We start from the raw sequence: 21990 nt of genomic DNA on the forward strand, positions 1-21990 counted from the left end.
ATGAATAAAACATTCTCTTTGACTAATTCTGGGGCATATAGTATTTGTGGTGTGGAGACAGTCTGAAAGTTCATGAGATCCTTAAGTGGTGCAGGACGACCACCAGGTTTTGAAGCTAATTTGACACGTGTGACCAAACAATGACAGCGATGGCGTCTGTCATGTGATGTAAGAAGTCCCAGAAGACTCTTTACCATGAAACTTACATTGTGAAAGAAGCAGCGGTAAAATGTGTCACAACCGCAAAATAACTTGGATGTAGCGATTTAGCCACTGTGGTAAATATGGACAGCTGTACACATGTATTTGTTATGATTACATTACATATGATCAAAAAGTACCAAGTTGACAACTTTGCTAATATCAAACCTCAAGCAAGGTCAACAACACAAGACATACAGTAGCAGCCAGCTTTGCATCTGTCTTTCAGCCTTTTATTTCACAAAGCTCTCACCTATGACTAAAAGTCAGTCCCAGATTTACTTTTGTCCGGCAGCCTCTTGCTCGGTCACTGTTTCTTTCTCTATTAGATTCCTCTGTCAATGTCCCCTTCAGTCTTTTCTCCTCTGCTATTATGTCAATAGAGGCTGCTGAACCCATCTGCATTCTCTGCACCTGAAAACCTCCTCTTCTTCCTGCTGATTAAAAACACCCATGTTACAAACACTACTCCCCTGGTGCTCTGAGCTCACAGTCCAGCTAATAGACTGAGCTAGCTAACTAACAGCAGCTACAGTTAGCAGCAGTTTACTTTGCTGTCCGTCAGGAAACCCTGTAAATCACTTGATGTAGAGAGGCCAGAAGACATCAAACATTTCCTCCATAAAATATGATCCAGTTTCACTCAAATCAGTAGTCAATAGTAGTGTGTGACTTAGTGCTGTAAAGTCTTGCAGGTGATCTCACCTCATGTTGAAAATGTTTAATGCTTTAAGTCGTTTTATTCCCATTCAAGTTACTGGAGGGCTGAACTGGAATCTGTTGGCTTGGCTGGTGAAATTCTAATGCACCTGCTCTATGGGCTACAAGATCTAGGTCATTTTATGCCAAGAAAACCTTTTTGGCTTGATGCGCCATTGAGCAGCTTTCGTAGGAATGAATGGAGCCACCTTATTTTTCTTAATAAATCCATGGACCTGACAGATCCAAAAGTCCAAAATGTATACAATCCAAAAGTGACTGCAGCGATAACTGATCTCCAAAGACCCCACACAGATTTTGGATTCACCATTTGACATAAATTCAAGATGGAGTTTGCTGTTATTATCTCTGCAGCTTCTTCTGAAATGTATTTTTACACGTGACAGTTTATTGATAGCACACAGACAAACCTGCGCTATATTCATCTTTCATCATATGTCAACATACTGACTGACTCACCAAAAAGGAAAATGTTCTGTGAAACCATGAAAGTTTTAAATGTACATTTTCCCTGTTTGCATCCTTACAGAGGGAGCGGCTGCGGAACATCGAGAGGATCTGCAACCTGCTGAGGAAGGTAAGCAGCGAGGGACAAATCACATCTTGTTTGTGGCATTCAGCATTCAGTTTGTCAGCTTGTAATTATTAATGATGGCAAAGGTTGTACTGCAATGGCTAAGAGAAAGAAAACCGCCTTTCGATGAAAATTCAAAAAATAGTTTGTGAATGACACCTTACTCTCACCTGACATCTGATATGAATTTTGATTATGAAACACATTTTGGCTTTATACATGTGACCCAACTTCTCATCTTACCCCGGTAGCATTCCTTTTTTACAATTTCCTCAGTGCTTTATAGAAATACAAGGCTTCTGTTGGACAATTTAACACTTGATTTGTAAATTCTGTGACTTTTCCGAGGTGCGTATCTGTACTCTGCACGTCTAATTTCAGTTCAGTTTTTAGTGAACTTTTGATTTGCACAGTGGCACTTCCTGTCTGTCTCTTCTTGTCCTCATGTTGAACTGGCATCAGGGATAGAGTGGTCTGTGCTGCACTCTGCAAAGCCATGCTGCCTGTGGGTGTGTGTTTGTGTGTGTGTGTGTGTGTGTGTGTGTGTGTGTGCAGTTTGCCTTGAGGACTCAGGATGAGGATGAGAAGAGGCCTGCTTCCAGCTTCAATGTGACATCTGTTTCTCCCTCCACCTCTCTGAAACTCCTATGTGTGTGTGTGTGTGTGTGTGTGTGTGTGTGTGTGTGTGTGTGTGTGTGTGTGTGTATCTGTTTATGCTGGAGGTTCATTGGTTGAACAGATGATCTTGGTTATCAGTGTTGTGAACTCATGCCCCTGGGTCCTTTGCTGGACCCTGGGGAGGACATCCTCCCCATAGTGCTCGGACAGAGAGAAAATACACACGCGTGTACACACAAGTACACACTCCTCCACATACAGTACATGCACAAACACATCTAGATGTGTTGGCCTCGCAGCTGTGATTTCCTGTGCAGGGATCACTGGAGGTAGCTGCAGACGTGACACCACAATGTCACCAAGCAGCATCTTAGAGTAGAACAGCTGCCAGTCTAAGCAGTGATGTATGTCATTCCAATCAATATTTGTTTCCATGAAAAATCCGAAACCTTCCAAACCTGTGATGAAATCAATATATCATCAGAATCTTAGCAGCTGCTTGCAATATAAAGTAGTTGCAATTCCAGCTTCTACATGTGCATCAGCTGCACTAAATGTGCACCATTATCAGTTAGAATGGAAAAAATGACCTCATCTTCATGAATCTAACACAAAAGTCCATATGCCCAGTGTAGCATCATAATGCTCTGCTTGGGTGTCCTCAACCATGCTAGGTTTTTGGTCTCTGTAGTTCTTTAGAACCTGTGTAATACAAGCCAGGCAGACATGAGTTAATCATAAATTGGATGCGCCCTCACTTGCTTTGGAATCAGACAAAATTTCTGTCAGACCAGATGTCATTTGATGTTCAAGTGGAGTCAACGATGTCTGGCAGGTCAGAAATGTTGGTTTTGCCGTTTGAGCACTTCCACAGTCTGATTTCTTACATAGCTGCTGTCAGTACATCTGTTATAAACTCTAGTGACCTGAACACCAGAGAACAGGCTGCTATCTTCCATGAATATTAGTCACAAATTAGAATATATTAGAACCCTTTGGAATATTGCAAGGCAAGAACAGTCAAAGAGTTGAGTGAATTCATCTGAGGAAATACAGCAACATTGAAAGAGGTTTTTGCTATAGTCTAGTGTAGTATAGCCTAGACTTGCTTTATATGGAAAGTGTCAGGGGATAACCTCTGTTATTACATTTGGTGCTACATAAATAAAACTGAATTAAATAAAATGAGTAGATATGATTGTTTTTGACTCATCCAGTAAATGAAAGAACTGAGAATTCCCAGTACTTTATAACATTGGCACAAATATCTTTTTATTGGTGTGCAGCACTGTGACGGAGCAGCTCCGTCACTGACTGCAGCCAGCACACACACACAGACACACACATACTACACTTCCTTCCCCTTTCCCTTCTGCTCCGTGCTAAAAGAGCATAACAACACACACATCCCTCTTCCCTTCACCGGACAATAGCACGACCAAGGGTGTACACTTGGCATACATACTCAAACAGATGAAAACTTACCAGGTGTATGGAAATGCGCCCCCACGGAGAAACAGGGCGTAATATTATTGATCGGGTGATGGGGAATAATATGTTTTTATTAATAATGTCAGTTTTTCCGAGTACCATGCAGTTTCTATGGAAATGATGACTAAACTGGTATAATTTTGTATAATGTTGGTGATGATCACATGTGAAGGAAATTGACATTATAACAAGAAAATATGATGTTTATGTTGTTTTTAGGAATGTGGTGGTCAGAGTGGGAGGGGCTACCACTATAAAAGGGGCTGTCTGGGCACTAATCAAGGAGAGTGGTTGGTTACAGAGGAGGTAACAGTGGTTTGAGAAGTGAGTGTTGAGTATTGTGGGAACTTGTTTTCTTTTTTTCTTTCTTTTGGTTTTTTGAAAGTGTATATAGAGCATTTTGTTTCATTCACTTTAATTTTTTTGGTTTGTAAATATTGACACTGTTTGCACCTGGTGAGGTGGAGAATCAAAACCAAAACATAATTTTTCCGACTAAGCTTGGATTTTTTTGGAACAAGCGGTGAGATTAGAGAAAGAACCCCGCGACAAGCACTGTCCTCAAAAGCCTCATATAACCACAGATATCTACCTCAGAAGATTTGCAGCAAATCAGGCACACAGCAAAACGGCATATATCATCATATTGTCTTCTCCAATGTCTGAGCTGATTGACGTACAGCATTATCTCCTGCCTCAAGAACTAAAGCGAAGACAAATGGAGAGAGAGGACATCCCCTGCCAAGCGCCTCAAGTAACAATTTCCTTTTTCATACACTTAGTCAAATTCCGACATCTTTTCACAATTTAAACTTCATGCAGACAATTTATGAGCTATATTTCGACTCTGTTGCATACTGTGCCTGACAGTGTGGACGCCTGAGGTCCTGATGCAGGAAGATCTGCTGCATTGTGAAGGTTTTTCCTTCATTTCTCCAGAGCTCTTCTTTCCTCTACTCAAACTATTCAGCTCACTCCAACTGGCACAGCCACAGCACGGTGGTCCTGCTTGATTTGGTTAAAAGCTTTGGCTGCATTTCTTTATGTTGGCATACCTATTAGGTAATTTTCGCCGCAGACACATATGGAAGTGCAGGCATATGGACAAGTGCCATTTCTGTGCTCAGTTGTGTTCTGATTTTGGACGCCTGACAAACCCATGCAGATGACAATAGCTTGAGGGGATATACTGTGTTCTGTACTCTCAACTGTGTGTGTGTCTGTGTGTTATTCATTAGATATGCAGTCTTGTGGCTTGAAGCAATGAGCCGGCGCGTTGTCACAGCAACTGAGCAAACCTGAGTGTACTCATTAGCGCTCTTCCTTCCTTTATTTTTGGACCTGTCTTGCCCCTTTTCCTTTCTCTCCTCCTCTTTTTCAGCATCTCTCTCTCTTCGTCTTTTCTCTCTCTCCTCCTCTTTCCTCCGTCTCTCCATCTCTGTACACCCGCCTAAGTGTCGTAATGAGTAGGTGATGGGGGATGAGCACAGCACATTATAGACTGTTTATTTTAAGGTGTCATGTTTTTTTTTTTTTGTTGTTTCCATGCTGTCTTCAACTTTGGCTGCCTTTCATTTGTGTCATCAGGTCATATCACTGATTTTTAAAGTAATGTCACTGTGGATCTTTACTTGATGTTTAAACATATTTTTTAGAAAAATCTCAAGCTGCTGTGGCTCATACCATATACAATACATGGCAATACAAACACCAAGCTCTCTTACCATCAGTAATGGGGTTCCACAGGGGTCAATTATTGCTCCATTTCTTTTTACATTATGTTTAAATCACATAATTTCCCTTAATAATTGATTTAATATATTTTTTTTATCCAGACGAGACAATTTTGTCCACTCCAACTCTTTGTAATAGACAACTTTGCTAACAGTCAAAGATCAAACAAGAGCAAAACACAAGACATAGCAGTCAGCTAATATCACTTACTAGCCCAACAGCAAGAAACCAAGCTCGGCATCTTTCTTTTAGCCCTTTATTTCACCAAGCTCTTGCCAGTGACTAAATGTCTACTTGTGTCTGTTGGAACCAGCTCCGGCACCACTCCACATCTGCATTTACCTCTACCACAAACTGCAGCTACAGTTGGCAGCGGTTTACTTTACTGTCCATCAGGAAACTCTGGAGGACATCAGAGGGAAAACCAGAAAACATTTTCTTCATAAAATATGATCCAGTTTTACCAAAATCAGTGAAATAGTTGGTGCTTTGTGACTTAGTGCTGTACAGCGTTACGTACTTCCCCCAACCCAGAGCCCACAGTTACATTGTGCAAAGACAGGCACACAGGGTGCAGAGTGGATGACACGGACACCATTCGCTTAATTATGAGTGTAGCTTGAAAACGATTTAAACCTATTCTTTCATGATAGGAAATGTACACAATATTATCTACATCCACCTATATCTCTGATTATCCTGTAATTCACACTTTCAATGGTCTTTATTGGATTTTGTTTTGTTATGTGCACCTGCACATCGAATGCAATCCAATAACAGCCCTCTCATTCTACTGATATGAGGCTTATACATTTTGGTTTACACTGCTTTAGATTGTATAAATGAATCTAATGGAGTGGCCGGTACATTCAAAGGTTGTTTGATTAATGAAACGGTTTGCTGAGTGATTAGAAAGACAGGCATGAATCCAACACAGTGCGTTAAGCTGTCTTAGATGGTTGGATGTTCTTTCGTTGCAAACTATGACACCAAGTGCACAATGGAAGACACGCACCGGTGCTGCATCAGTTCTCTCTGAGTACGACCTCTTGTAAGATTGGTTCTCTCTCCCCTTTCTCTTTTTGAGCTCTGTTAGCTCCACGTCTGAGATTCTTTTGACTTCCATCCCCTCTTGTGCTCTCATTGCTGTCATTGAGTTTTGTATTTTTCTGTTCTCTGGGTACTTTTTATATCTTACTCCCCCTCCCTTCCTGTGTGTGTGTGTCTCCTCACATTGGAAAGAGATAAGAGAGGAGTCTTGGGTGGTGCTGTGCTGAGCTGTGATCTCTGCTTCTGTTAGGCACTGTGTGTGTGTACATTGTGCATGCTTTCACATGGCTGTGCGTTAGTGGAAATGTGCATGTTTGTGTCCATTCTTGCAGCACAGTTGTCTCTGTGCTGTGTGTGTGTGTGCAAACCGGTGATTGTGTAGATCCAAGTGAGTAAACAGGAAACAGGATCTTGCCTGGATTAACTGATTCCATGAATTTGTGGTTTCCGTGGTACTGTCTAATTATTAAATGTAATAATGTGTTCATAAATGCGTGTGCACACAAGAATTTGATTCACCTTGTGAATCTGCGGTATGCTGAAGACTGCTGCTGCATGTTGTCAGCTCTTTAACATTTTAACAGTGTTTTGCATGTTGTATTTTCCACGTGAATGGATGATTGCAGATAATGACTGTTGCATGTTAAACCGCTCGGGAGAACTGACTCCACATACCAACGCACAACAGTCTTAACACCTCATGCAACACAAATGCTGTCATGAAGTCTCTGGTCACACTTGTTGCACAGAAATCTGTTCATCAGCGTTCAGTTAACTGGCCATTAGTCTACAAACAAGGACATATATTTACCCTTAGTGGTCCGACATTATTATGTGACTCTGTAGAGTCTTCTACATTTTGATCTGTTGTGTCACGGGAGTGAGAAGCCCTATCAAGATTGGCACTTGGTTTCCTAAACACAAACACACAGCTCTGTAGAGGAGAAATCAGTGTCATCATAACAATCTAACATTTAACGCTGTCCCTACAGTGACCTCGAGATGCTTGACCCTGTGTAACCGCCATATGAGGCATGCTAGAATAGAAAATTCCCTCACATAAGCTCACTACACTACTACGCTCACCATTGCATAATAATAACATGAGCACTAGTTGGTTTAATGTGTTTGTGTTATCAGGTCCCACAAGCCATATTCTCTTATTAGCATCTTCTGGATTTGAAGCCAGAGGCAGCTTACCATCAGAATCAATCAGTCAATGGAGTAGCGGAGTAGTGATGGCACTTTTCACTGCAGAGTGCTGGAAGGGTGAAGTCAAGTCCACTGGGATCCTGCCTGTCTGAACAAAGGTCCTCAGGCTGCTGCACACTAAGGCTGGAACTCCAAATTACTCATTAAGAAAAGTGAGCTGATGACAGTGTGATTTAATTGACTGCCCCCACCATGAACTTTGGTTTTGATAAAGACATCAGTGATTTGATTAAAAGGCTTGATTTGAAGCAATAAAAGCTTTATTTGATAAACATCTGTAATGTGCTTTTTATCATTCAAAGTCATTCATGTGAGCCTTTATGATATTTGGATTTCATGAAATTGGGGGTTTGAACTTCCTGGAGATCTGTGGAGCTTGATTGTGAATCTCATGCTGGCCTCGCATTTCTTACTTAAACACAACCATCATACATTTCTTAACAATTCTGCCTTTTGTATGCAAGCTACTGAAGTGAAACCTGGTTCAGACAGGTAATCCATAATATTTCTTTAATGTTAACTGCAACAACGGTGTGACAAGCGGTTAAACTGTGCCTGATCTGACAGCACAGTGTTAGCCAAAACTCAGGCTGTTCTTCAGTGTGTTATGTCCTGCCTTGAATTTGTGTTTTAGCAGAACATACATCATGTTAATGCATCTTTGTGGAGTTCTTGACCTCTATTAAAGCTGTCGACTAATGATTTCTCTCTTTAGCTCAATCTCTATATCTGACTGTATGAATCTTAGCGTATTCTAGCGAAGAAGGAAACGTGTTCAGCGTGTTTGTTAGACCCCATTCTTAAAGCAGGACACTTTGAAAAGTACCTTACATAATACGCCTTCCAGCCAATGGAGTCACATTATTCCACTGTTCGAAAGGTGATAATAATGAGCCAATAAATGCAGTAATGAAGAAGAGTGTTTGCAAGTACAACACTGATGTAAACACTGCTGGGAGAATGCAGCGGAAAATAGTCCCCAACAAATGTACTGTTTCCTCTTGTTTGAGTTCCGTTTTCTAAAAACTAGAGTGCCCAGCTGTTTTAGGAAATGACTGAGCTTTTGTAGAATCATTTATTTTGACCTTTATTCTCTTTACACCTGGAGGGGATGTGCTTGGTTGTGTGAATCCTTGTGTATATCTGTCTGAAGCTACTGTAATCTCACATACTACTGGACATATCAGCCTAATATATTTTTTGTATATTTATGACTGTATGCTCAATAGTGTTGCACAACACACACAAGAGCTATCTTAAAGCTCAGCTTAAATGTCATCCATATTTTAGAATTTTAAACTAAGTTTACAGGCCCCAAAAATGAACAATTCACATTTATTTCTTTTCTTTTTAAATAAGCTGCTTTACAAAACTGAGTTTGACTTGTGTAGAGCAATTTTGATGCTGAAGCTTAATAAGTAGCTTTCATTGTACTAGCTCCACCAGAATGAAACTGAAACTGAAAGTTACGTCTGGCACAGTTTTCCTTCCTTAATTGAGTTTTAATCAGTGTGTGAACGTCACCGCCTCTTGATGGAGTTATGGACACTCAAATGCATGTTCATTAGTTGCCAAAAAACACAAGCACTTTTAACGAGCTGCGCTGTTTTAGTGTGATCATTCACAACACTGAAGCTCAACGACCTCTCATGGTTTTATTGTTTTCAACTGCCACTGACTGCTGGCTCCTCACTCCACTTAATCGACCATTAGGGCAACAGGTGATCAACAACTGCCTCGGTCTGGAATCTTGTTTCCACTCAGGACAGCAAACATGGTGGTTCCGTTAGATGCCCTATAGTGGTTTGCCATCGATGCTGTCCATATTTACAGCTTGATAAATTAATTTCCCAACCACATACCCACACACACACCTGGCAAAGATCTACACTCTACTGAGTGCACTCTTTTTAAAGATTTTATTCTTCAGCAAGAAGAGATGAGCTTAGAGCTAAATGTTAGACAGGTTAGAGAAGTATTAGCAGAGACACCTAACGCTTGTTGATTTGGGGCATTTCATGGGATTTATTGAGCATGGAGAAAATATGTGGTATATTTTCTTGTGGTATATCCATTTATGACAAATGTCTCAGTGTCTAGAATCATGGATCTCTCAACAAATATCTAACTGCATATGTTCATGTCTGTCATGAAATGGGTTGTCATCCTTATATAACAGATGGAGATTAAATGCATAAATGCTACCTTTCCTTAAAAAAAACAACTCTTCTTACTATGAGGCAGATGCACAATCACTATAGCTGACTGACATGGACTAAATCTGAATATTTTGTCAGATATATTGTAAATTTTGGAAATGATTTCATCTATCTTTTTTCAATGCATTTTGACTTTTGGACTTCACAGCGCTGTAGAGTTTTTGAATATGTTTGGACCACATCCCCTGTCACCTGTGTACTTGCTGAAGAGCACTACTAGCTTAAAAATACATGTGAAGTTCACAGACTTAGTAGCTAAAGTAGCTGTCAATGAAAAAAAAACTTTTTTCATCTAGTCACAACAAGATTGAACTATCACAGCAGTTCAGTGTTTATGTGTGGTATTTATTTGGTTTAGTGTTTATATGTGTGGTATTCATCCAGATCTCTTGAAAGCGTTAATGTTACTTGGCTGAGACTGGAAATCGTCTCTGTTGCATGTCACTGGACTTGCTGGAGTAGTAAACTTGGTTCCATTACGTATCGAAGTGTACTGCTGTGACTGATTGTTTTCTAGTAATTAGAACTCAGGTATCTCCATGAAAATGAAGATAACAAGCAAAAAACCTTCATTTTCAGAGCAAATTGCCCTTAGCACATGCACCTCGGTCCTGAATGTATCACTGTCGTGCCAATAATAACCGTAAAGCACACCCTCTCATGTCTTATTGCGTGTTGAGTGTCATTATTGTTCAATAAACTTTCAGTTGCCGATGCTGTTAATATTGTTCATAAAATGTATAGATCATTAGCTGAAACTGCATGTAAAGCCATAATATAAAGTAAATGTGTCATATGACAGTTTCTTAAATAAAATGAAATACACGTATTGTGGTATTGAGGATTTGTGTCTTGATCAGAGACAGAAGTAATGAAGTAAGTCTGTGCTGTTTAAGCTTGCTATATCAGAGCCAAATATAATCAGCTTTCAGCAGCTTAATCTGGTTGCTGAAGACAAATGAATGTGGCTAAACTTCACAAAACATTTTTCAGATTTACTCCCACAAATTCATTTATCTCCAAGAAAACAAAGCCTGACAATGAAGAAGATTTTTCTAAAATGAAAATTATGCAGTGAACCAAAACAACATCAACAACAACACTGCTGTTGCGAGAAGACAGTGTGATTTCTTCTTTGTGATCCCTCACGCAGGAACAGTCGAAGTCTTCTGTCAGTCAGAATAATGAGCTTATAGGCAAACCACGGTGCTTCCTTGATCCCACACACTGTAACCAGGAGAGAAGACCTGAGAGGTGGAGTCAAGGATGGGGAGAAGGTGAGAGATAACATGGAGTCAGAGAGAGAGAGGAATGTTAACAGAGGGGGGAATCAGGAAAGAGAGGAAGAGGAGAGGGGGAAGGGGGGAAACTCCTCTTTGACGAGAAAATAGCAACCACAGTTAGGCTCAGCAGGAAATGAATATTAATAGTGTGCTACATGACTTACGCTGGAAAGAGCCCAGATTTCCATGGATGTAGTCATCAAGTACATTCTGTATTGTCTCAGAGATTCTGCTCTGTTCTGCACAGAGAGTGTTAAAATGAAGCTGGTTTATGTTAAAGAGACTTGATTTTTTTCACATTCTGCAGTTATTCTGGTGATAAAATGCATCAAACTGCTCAGGAAACCAATCATGCCATGAAGTCATAAAGTCTTCTCTTATGATGCCTATAATGTCTCTTTTTTTACATTATCATATGGGTGTTAATTAGCTAAGCAGTGAGGATGTAGATAGTGGTGATAATTAATTGCAAAAAGACTTTTCTCCAATCACTTTTAAATGCAAAAAAATATTTAATGTGGCATGTTATATCTTTATGTTTATATAAACAGAGAATGATAATGATCATCAGCTGATATATGGACTGGTTGGTTTATTAAAGGTATATCAGGTCTGTTCATATGTTGTAGTAGCAAGAAACTGCAGCAAAGAAAAATAAATCTACGGGTTGGATATTTCCATAGTTTTTATGTTTGCACATTTTCTAGACTGACCTCAAAATTGCCAGGCTATAGACACATATTGTGTGACTGTCTTGTGGTCATTGCAATGTGGCTGTATGAACTGAGGAGATGAGCTCATTAGTTACAGTTGTCATATAATAATTAAATAATTAAACTTCAAAGTATTCTTTGAATTCATCACTTGGCAGTAAAAGTTCAGTCCACATTTTAACAATTGCTGCCATCATTAACCTTTTGTTTCCATCAGCTCATAGATTCATTCACACAACATAAGGAAAAAGACAACATTAAATATCATGAAATTTTGACAGAGTTTGAAGACTTAAATAAAATAATGTACAGGATGTAATATGGTGCCATGTCTCTGCATTTAAAGGTGCTGTGTGTAGGATTTAGTGGCATCTAGTGGTAAAGTTGCAGATTGCAACCAACTGAATACTGATTGCCTCACCTCCCATTTGAAGCATGAAAGATTAACTATAATGGTTGTAAAATAAATTACAAAAACTCCTACATCTGGAGCCACGGTTTGTCCAATCTGGGGTACTGTAGAAACATGGCGGTTTAACCTGGTGGCCATCCGTGTTAGAGGACCAGCTCCCTCTGTAAATACGAATGGCTCTTTCACAGGTAATAAAAATATAATCATTCTTATTTCCACGTTAAAATACACAAATGAAAACATAGTTATGCTTCTTATATTCAATTTCTGACAATAGATCTTCTTAAATGATACAACTGGACCTTTAAAGGTAGGGTCAGTCACACTGGACAAAGACAGCTGAGTCTTGAGTCATTCCCAAGACATAAAAGGGAAACAAGGCTGCGAGTGACACAACAAAAATCAAATAGTCAAATATTGACGCTTTGGGTTGGTGGTTGGAAGATAGTTGATCGTCATATCTCATTCCCATCATGTCCCATCTAATGTTGTGTGTCTCACATCAAGTCACGTACGTATGTTTCACATTCATGTCAACCTGAATATGACACAATCAGGTATTTTACTCCAGAATGACTGATCCTAATGAAGATGTAAAGTACATGATGAAAGTCTGAATACACAGGGAGAATACTGGTAAAGTAGGACAATTCTGTGTATTTTTTAATTATGATGCAAATGTATTTGACCCTCATGTGATCTTATTCTAAATAGCGTAAGAGCTCTACTTTACTGTACAGAAGAATAGAAAGAAACATTAAACACAGGAAGGATGACTCTTCATCAAACACACATTGACCTAAAACCACATTTTGAAAGTGTAACTGTTAATCTGGGACACCTTTACTGGTAAACTGGGACACTTAGAACACATTCCATTGTTATTCAGGTGTAGGCTTAATAAATTAAATACACAATAATTATATAAACAACAACAAATAATGATAATGAACATCACTTAAAAAAAAAAGGAGGGTTGCAGATTCAGCAAATGGCTCATTGTCTTTGATTAAGAATGGGGCAATGAGCATTAGCGTTGCAATCTAGCTCGATATGTAAATGCTGTTGAAATATCGAGCTAGCTTGCTAAATTTATGAGGGGCACATGGCTGGCCCAGTTTGCCAGTAATACACTGTCCCAGTTTGAAAATACACTGTTGGCAAACTGGGACAGTGTCAATATCACATTTAAAAGAAGATTGATATGCATGTGAACGCTTAATGATAAAATATAAAACAATTATAAATTAATTATGTTGTTCAAAGAACGCTGAGTCATTTTACTTAACTATCATGAATTATTGCAAGATCGATCCATATGGTGTGCCATGTCCCTAGGAGTGATGTCATGACTACATAACATATTTTATCACATGCCTATGATGAGCGCAGTGTTAATAATGGAAGTATAAACATGTAAAGGTAAAAAATATTTAAGCTGAACAGTCCCACTCTACCAGACTTCACCCTGTATTAAGAGGATTTTTTTTAAAAAAAGGCCAAAGCAGACCTGAATCTCTTCATTTGACCAGATGAAACCACAGACTCTCCAAGAATGGGCAAAGATGTGGATCGTGGGTGGAGCTGAGGCGGGCTGAATGAAGTCTGGTTGCTCAAACAAACCACCTGTTACTTGTCAATCAATAGAGACCAAAACTGTTTTTTGTACCAGGCTGTAATTATGTTTATTTCTGCTGTGAAGTTGGACATTTGAACATGGGGACTTAAAACACATATGCATAACTATTTTATACATACATTCACTGTTTTTATTGACTTGGTGGATCTAGACTGTTACCAAGGTGATAAAGAGGAAATCACTGCTTACACATGGCGGAAAAAGGTATTACACATCATACCCTCCATCTGCCAACACCTGGCTGATTTTACCAGCATAAATAAAAGATACTAATACGTGCACATCAGTGTTTATTAGAAGTTTGCATGCTATTGCATGATAGTAAATGATAACAAGTAGCAGACTCAAACGTGGTACCAACACTTCACGAGTTGTTACTTTCAGCCAACCATCTGTCAATCCAGATGCCACTTTTAGCACTTTATTATCCATCCCTCCGTACAGTTAAGGACATTTCTCTTAACACACAGCCTGTCACAAACTAGATCCCCACTGGTGTTGTAGAATGCAGTATTTCCAACCTGGGGAGCTGCTGTATTATGGTGTGAAGTCTCTCCAAGAATATAAACTCAGTCGGTCAGACTGCCTGCTGGAAGCTAACTCACTGTAGAAGCCCAGGGCAAAACAGCGCTCAATGCATTCTGAACACTTCATACATAAGTATGAGGATTGCCTGGTTAACTGCTTAGCTGAGGTTTGACAACTCTGACATGTCACGACTGCTACAAGGCACGAAAAATCAAATCAGTAACTCTATGGCCTCCTCGTTTGCCTGAAAAAATCAAATTGAGGCACAGCCATCGTTTAACATCAATAATAATCCTTACCTCATTTCTAAATAGTATACTACAGCTACTACTGAGTTCTCAATTTTAAATCATAATCACTTTGTATGTATGCAAAGCAAAGAAAAGAGGCTGCTCAAACATAGGTTGGTTATTTCCTTCATTAGGACTACAGGCCTGGTCACAAAGAGGCACAGAGAAATGTATCCATTATCACAAAACATGTAGCTCTCATGCTCATTCTCAATTTGAATACTTCCATAACTACACGTCTATATAGTGTGCTGTGTACACTATGTACTGGCTGTTGTGCTCTTATCAGAAAAAACATTTTACCAAGTGCAATTAGTCCATTTGGAGCGTTAGCACCCAAATTTGACCACTAAAATATAAATATAAACACATGTACCACTTAAAATCACTCCAGCACCAGCAGCTTCCTCAGTCAGCCATTTTAACAATGCCGGTGGTCCCTCACCTTTGGGTATATAACCAAAATGGCGACCACTGAGGGCAAGAAGTGTCCAGCATTCCACCCTCAACTTTTTGACTGTTATTAGTGCATCATCCAGTGCAAGTATGGAAGTATGTGAATTGAGATTTATAATTTTCAATTGAAAGCAGCTAAAGCCTGCTCCAAAAGTAGATACATGTTGCTCATTTGCATACCCATGATATCATGACATAACTATTTAAAGGGGTAGTGTGTAGGATTTAGCAGTGTAGTTGCTGATGCAACCACCTTGCCTACTTTTTAGCATGATGGAGAACTTACAGTGGCTGCAAAGCATGAGAAATATTCCCAAGACCCTATCTGGAGCCGGGTTCATCTTCCGTCTGTAGAAAAGTTATGCCTATTATATTCATTCATTCATTTTTGCCATACACTGTTGTTTTTAAAGAAAGTTCAAAGAAGATGTCAAGCTGAAGTTAAATGACTCAAATTAGCTTTATAATTTGGTCCTAATGTTCCTGGCTGCTGTCATTACATCAACATGCATCAAACCTCAGATTTCAAAAAAGCCTTCAGTCATCAACTGTGAAACTGAAGTGTCATGAACAATGAGAGAGGATCCAGGATTCACATTTACTGATTTAGAAACAAAAACAAAAGAGAAGAGTTCCCCAGACAAATAATGGGTCATTCAGGACACACATTTACAGCTCATTCACAAAAATGAAGACAAGAAGTCAACAAATCTTCAGTGAAAGATGCTAAGTTAGCAACACTGGAGTTACTAGAAGATGATGCTATAGTGACCACTCACATGACTCATTTTACTTTGTGGATTACTGTAGCAGGCCAGCTAACTGCTAGGGAAGAAAGGTATTTGAGCTAACTTGCAAATGGACAACAGTGTGAACTTCTCGTCCCATTGCTACCTAGACTGTAAAATTGTGTTTCCATTTCTGTCTCATCTGTCTGTGAAGCATTTGTATTGAGAAGTTAAACAAAGGTCCATTTTACAACAGAATGGATATGCTATGACAGCGTCCCCCATTTTGGACAAAGATCAGCACTGTCAGGAAAGCTTGTGATTGGTCAACGGCGCAAATTTTGAGTCTTATGTAAAAGATTTGTTCAGATTTACTTTACCAGTCAAATTTTCTGACACTGAAGTGATTTGACTGCCAAATTTAGGTTGTTTTGAACTACTAATATGGTAAACAATTTATTTCTGATACATTCAAATATGGCCATGAAAATTTCAAACACTGTCAGGTATATTCTGATGATGAGTCGGACACCCACACTGACCTGCCTCTCAGACTGTGCTCCTGCCTTTTTTTTTACTCATCACTTCTACCTTCCCCTGTGTTGCCACAGGTTAGTGTCTCTAGAGCTGCTAACTGTAATAACTTTCACTTTCCTAAAAGTCCCCGTCACTGGAGCTGAACTGCGGGTTGCATGGAACTTTTCTCCCCCGCTAACACCTCGGAGACTGGTCCTAATTTAACACAAAACAATGTGAAATCAGATATATCAGTCAAGCTAAGAAAAATAGTAGCTTGCAGTTTAAATAGAATTGTTGCAAGCTCCTCATCTTTCACTCCTACATGTTACTGATGTCAAGATGAAGCTTGCGCCTGGATCCGGTTACAGCAATGATATTTGAGGATGCAGAGGAGTCGGGTGGGAGAGGGATAAAGATGAAGGGGGCCCCCTGTGGTTCCCATAATGCTTTTGAAGTTTCAGTACAAAGGTTCTCATCGCCTCCTTCCTCCCTCCGTTCTCTCTCTGACTCACTATCATTCTCTGTGTCCGTCGTGCAGGTCACATCCATCCCCTCATCTCACTCGCTTAGTCTCACTCTCATCCTCTCTTTGTCTTTCATTCTGCCTCTCCTGTACACACCTAGTGTACATACACTGTACATAAATGCAGCAGCTAGGCATGCAGGTGATGTAGTCTGTGTGAAGTGGATTGGCTGATGTGGGGCCACTGAGGGCCTGTCCTGTATACTTTGATAAAACTCTGAAGTTTGCCAAGACACAGGACACAAAGGGAAGCTGGCTGTACTGCACAGATGGTGCTTCTGTTTGTGGGATTATAGAGTGTGTGTGTGCATGACAGAGACACATGAGGATACAGAGGGATGCGTTCCGACTGTAAATGTCTTTCAGGATGTGTTATTGGATATTTTTTATTTTTTATTTTTTTGTAGAAGATGGACATCAGTTCTGCTTTTTCTTGACTTAAAGCATTTGTTGTAGATATTTATAAAACAGGATGTGAGCGAAACATTTAGACTGGATCAGTGGATATTATGAACGTTATATAAATGTTCATCTCTGTTGAGTCATTCAGTCCAGTGAATCTTTAAGGGGTTTCTGCGGACCTCCCTGGGGTTCTGGAGGCACTGGTGTAAATATTAGCAGTGCAACTGGGGCCCAAAAGATTGTGGGGGTCCAACCATGTGTGGAATAGTCCCACCCTTAACTTTTTTCATTCTTTTACATAGCTCTTATCAATGCAGATATAATATACTTTTGGATTTTAGTGGCACTGTTTAGCCCTTTTGGAGAACCTTGTTTCAATTCAGTTCAACTTTAGTCCATAACAAAATATTCAGGTGTGTTTTATGTCTGAAGAACTATTTTCACCACGGCCAATCACCACTATATATTACCCCAAAGCCTGGAGGGGTTCCTTTTAGGGATCCCTAAGTTTAGTGATTTTATTTTACAGTAACACAATTAACTGTACCAACTCTCTGGTGAATGGATGCTGTTTTAAACAATAGCATAAGGCAGGAACAATTGCTCAAATATGAGAGCTCATTGAATATTTGGCGAGTCTCGATTCGGTGACTGATGTTGATGAGGTGAATATGCATATGATTGAGAGCTGCCAGTTCTTTTAATCACATACTGGTTGTTTTTGCACAATGAAATCCAATTGGTATTGTGGACTGACCTGATTCTTGGGCCATTGTTCTTTGCAAGACTGTCTGGCTGAAATTTGACACAAAAACAGGGAAAGGACTGTTTATACAGTAATTGTGTCTCCCCTACTCAGCCGATGACTTTAATCTGTCCCTCTGTCATTCCTCTTCATTATCAACAATCTTCATGACCTACATTTCAGTCTCATTCCCTCTGTGCTTTTTAACAGTGAGCAGCTTCATCTGTTACTAACAGCAACACAGCCACTGTAACTACCAGCTACATGCTAACTAGTGTGCTGGTACCTGCCTCCTTCAATCTTAAACCATGTTATCAGAAAAACATTGACAGTGGATGATCCTGCAGATTCTACAATGCCAAACTTAAAAATGATTTCTTTCTATAGCATCTGCGAATGGCAACTACTGTGTTGTTAGGGTTAAGTAAAGATCATGGCTCTAAAGAATGGTTAAACTGTAGTTAAGGACATGGTGACAATTGGTTGTGGATAAAAAATGCAAACTGGTCACCACTGACTGTGTGCCTTCTGACTGTTTAACTCAAAGATATCACACTCTTTTTTTATACTTGTAAATCATATCTTGCTGACGTACTGGAGCAAAAACTTGATTTCCTTCCAGACTTGTGACGCACAAAGAGAATTTCTCTGCAGGGATCCCAGAGTGTCACATCATCATTATGTGACTGTGGTGTGATGTATAGTCAATTTTCTCATAAAGATAATTATTAAATCCAAAGATTATCACAAATAAAGCAGTTAGAAAACTATTAGTAATGGCAGTGACAGTGTTTCAGCTCAGGGCAAAGATGTTCAGTGATGGAATACATGGCCGTGTTACTGCTGCACCATTTCTCCATTCTAAAAGCAATTGCTTGGAAAATTTAAACAGCATTCACTTCTTAGTCATCCAAAGGCACAAGCATGGGAATAGTAAGGATATCTGAAACAATGTTGCTCTGAGCCCCTCTTAATTACTGTAATTTGTACATCCCAGTCGAATCTTTATAGTGTCTGCAGCGCTGGATCCCTATAATCATCATCACTTTTTACCCGATTAGTGACAGCATTGGGGGACAAGTTATTTGAGTCCTTTGTTTGCAATAAGAAGCCAATAGCAACCTTTAGGGTTGGGTTTTATTTGAGTTTCATTCAAATCAAAATATGTTTTTCCCAATGAAGAGTAGATTCACTTCCTTAATGTCATGGTGACACTGGTCCATCTGGTCATGGATCAGTTATAAACATATCTTGCTCTGCTCTTGAGAGGGCTTGGACAGATGGTTGGACAGATGAAATGACATTCAAACCCAATCACAAAACAGTGTTTCCTGAAAAGTTATCTCTATAACATCAGAATTAAATGTGTGTTGATGTGGTAACTACTTAATGAAAAAAACTGGGGTATTCCTTTAAATGCTAGCATTCCCAGTCCTGTATCATGTCACATCCACAATGGAATGGAATAAGTGTAGACTTTTTTCCAAAACAGGACAGGGTATAATCAAATCGAATGGCTAAGCCTGCTAAAGACAAGAAGAGGACTCATTAGGTTGTCAGCTTGTGTGGGTTATGTGAGGCCAGGCAAAAGAAGAAAGAGGGGACAGACACAAGGAGAGAGAAACCAGACAAAACAATACTAAGAGGTGCTTCACTTTCCAAATGGTTAGTATGAAATACTCATTTTCCCTAGGTATTCTGCTCATATGGACGATGTCCAATGCCAACATTCAGTGTCAGTGTAGGAAGTAGTGTTGATGAAAAGTAAGGGAGTGGAGGTAGCATTTGTCGCTTTTACTCTAACCACAATCTTTTCCTTCATTAAGTGTTTTGTTGCTTAACCATGTTTACCATTATTTCATGTTCAACCTATATTCAGTTGAATACAGACAATGTATCTAATGTTCAAACTGATAAACTGCATTGACTTTTGTAAATATACACTACATGCATTAAATTTAATGCCTGCAACATGTTTCAAAAAAGTTTGGACAGGGGCAAAACAAGACTGAAATGCTCAAAAAAAAAAAGTGTAAAAGTGTAAGAGGTGATGCTATCATACTTGGGTATGAAAGGGGCACCATCAAAAAAACATTGGCATTGGAGGTTTTCTGTTACATTAGTGGACCTCAAATGCAAACACAAGTAGTTTCAACAGTTTATTGAAAAGTAGAGGTGATGCCATGTCTCACAGTGAGGGAAGCTAAAACGGTGCAGGGCTGGTGGTGGCAAGAATCCAAAAACAAGAGCGAAGACGAGACAGAGTTGGACGTGGCAAAGGAATGGCTGGCAGATTTCCTGAGGCACTTTCCAAGGTTACCAGACATCACAAAACAAGTTTCAAAAAATACATTAAGTTGGGCACAGAGTTGTAACCACGAGGGAGACTGAAAGGTCCAGCAGTGTCTGGGAGGTTGAACCAGTTTCATATCCTGTGCAGGTTGACGGGATTGTAGAAAACAAGTGTCATGGTGATTAGGCAGGTACCAGAGACCACGCCCAGCAGCACACACACATACAGAGAGTATGACATAAACACAAAGGAGGGGGGAAACACAGCTAATATTATATATAATTTCAAATAATTTGCAAAGTTTGTACAATCTTCTAATATCACTGTCCATTTTGGTGGTAGTGTTGAAATTATGAGCCCCATTGGAACAGACATGAACCACAAAATAGCTTTTGGAGATTAAAATAACCTTCTTAATCATGTTGATAGTGCTGCTGCAGGGCAGTTTGTTTATTCGTGGCAATCACACATCAGTGTAATGACCATACAGGTGCTAGTAAGCTTCTTAGTTAGCGACATACACACTGAATTTGAGTAGCGTACAGCTCAGACTCTGAACCAAAATCTAGCCGATGCTTTGGGGATTTGTTTAGGTTTTCTTCTTTTTCATCGTGTCACTGTACCTTTATAAGATGCAGTCCAATAGCCTGGAGGTAAGTGCTTGCACAATCAGGGTTTGCCCTACTTCACACTGACTTGTCCAGTCAGGTCTTTACATTTACTTTCTCTGCACTTTGCATCCATGTCATTCTAAGCACACATCAAGCAGGGAGGTAATAGAACATCCAGTATGTTCGCCTGCTATATTAACAACCCATGATAGCCTCAAGCACTGTTTTCCTTCAGATGGTTGTGATTTAATTGACACTCTAAAAACACTGGAGCGCCCATCAAAATTGCTTTTAATGTTTAATGTCTAATGTGTTTTTAGTGCACTGTCTTATACTGTTTTGATGATTTAATGTTCTTCTCTGTAAAGTGTCTTTGAGTACCCTGAAAAGCGCTTTCAAATAAAATGTATTATTTATTATTATTATTATTATTATTATTATTATTATTATTATTATTATTATTATCCTGCTTCAACTTTTATCAGGAACTCATTCTACAATTCACATATCTCTCAGAGAGACTGTCACACGCTTTCATCAAGTCATGATCCTGTGTGTCTGTGTTTGTGTCAATGTCAGAAGGATGTTCTGCTTTGCGATCCTGACTCTGACACTGTGCTGAAGGATTCGATTACTATAAAATGAGACATCCCACATTTGATTTAATGACTGATGACTTGAAATGAAACCTCGACTGGAAAACATTTAGCTCTTTTTTTCAGCTGAAATCTCTAAACAATTTTGAATAAAGCTCTGAATTTATTCCTCCATATGTTATGTGAACCAGTGACCATCATTTTACCCCAGCTGGAGGCAATACTACACATGTCGCCAGACTCAGAACTCCACCCGAATGTATGACGGCTTTTAGAACATACTGAGGCCCGGAGCAGCTGTCCTCACCAACTCATGTGGAAAGAGAATTTCATCAACTCAGTTGCAAAAAAAAAAACACTTCCAATTTCATGCCTATCATTCCTACCCTTGGGGTGAAAGGGCGTCAGCAGAGTGCTGCTGAATCGGGTAGTG

The 21990-nt window shown here is 39.5% G+C and overlaps 1 protein-coding gene across 5 annotated transcripts in view; it reads left to right on the forward strand.

The window, feature by feature from the left end:
• cnih3 (cornichon family AMPA receptor auxiliary protein 3) overlaps positions 1–21990 on the forward strand; it is an 82221-nt gene that overhangs the window by 30912 nt on the left and 29319 nt on the right. For all 5 annotated transcript variants that reach the window (XR_003463230.1, XM_027284558.1, XM_027284557.1 and 2 more), the window contains exon 3: positions 1451–1498. Coding sequence is in view for 4 of the 5 variants with exons in the window: in XM_027284558.1 (XP_027140359.1) it covers positions 1451–1498 (48 nt within the window). In the remaining variant the exon portion in view is untranslated. The remainder of the gene's footprint in view (positions 1–1450; positions 1499–21990) is intronic.

This window comes from Larimichthys crocea, chromosome XI (assembly GCF_000972845.2).
Source record: "Larimichthys crocea isolate SSNF chromosome XI, L_crocea_2.0, whole genome shotgun sequence".
In the NCBI taxonomy this organism is placed as follows: domain Eukaryota; kingdom Metazoa; phylum Chordata; class Actinopteri; family Sciaenidae; genus Larimichthys; species Larimichthys crocea.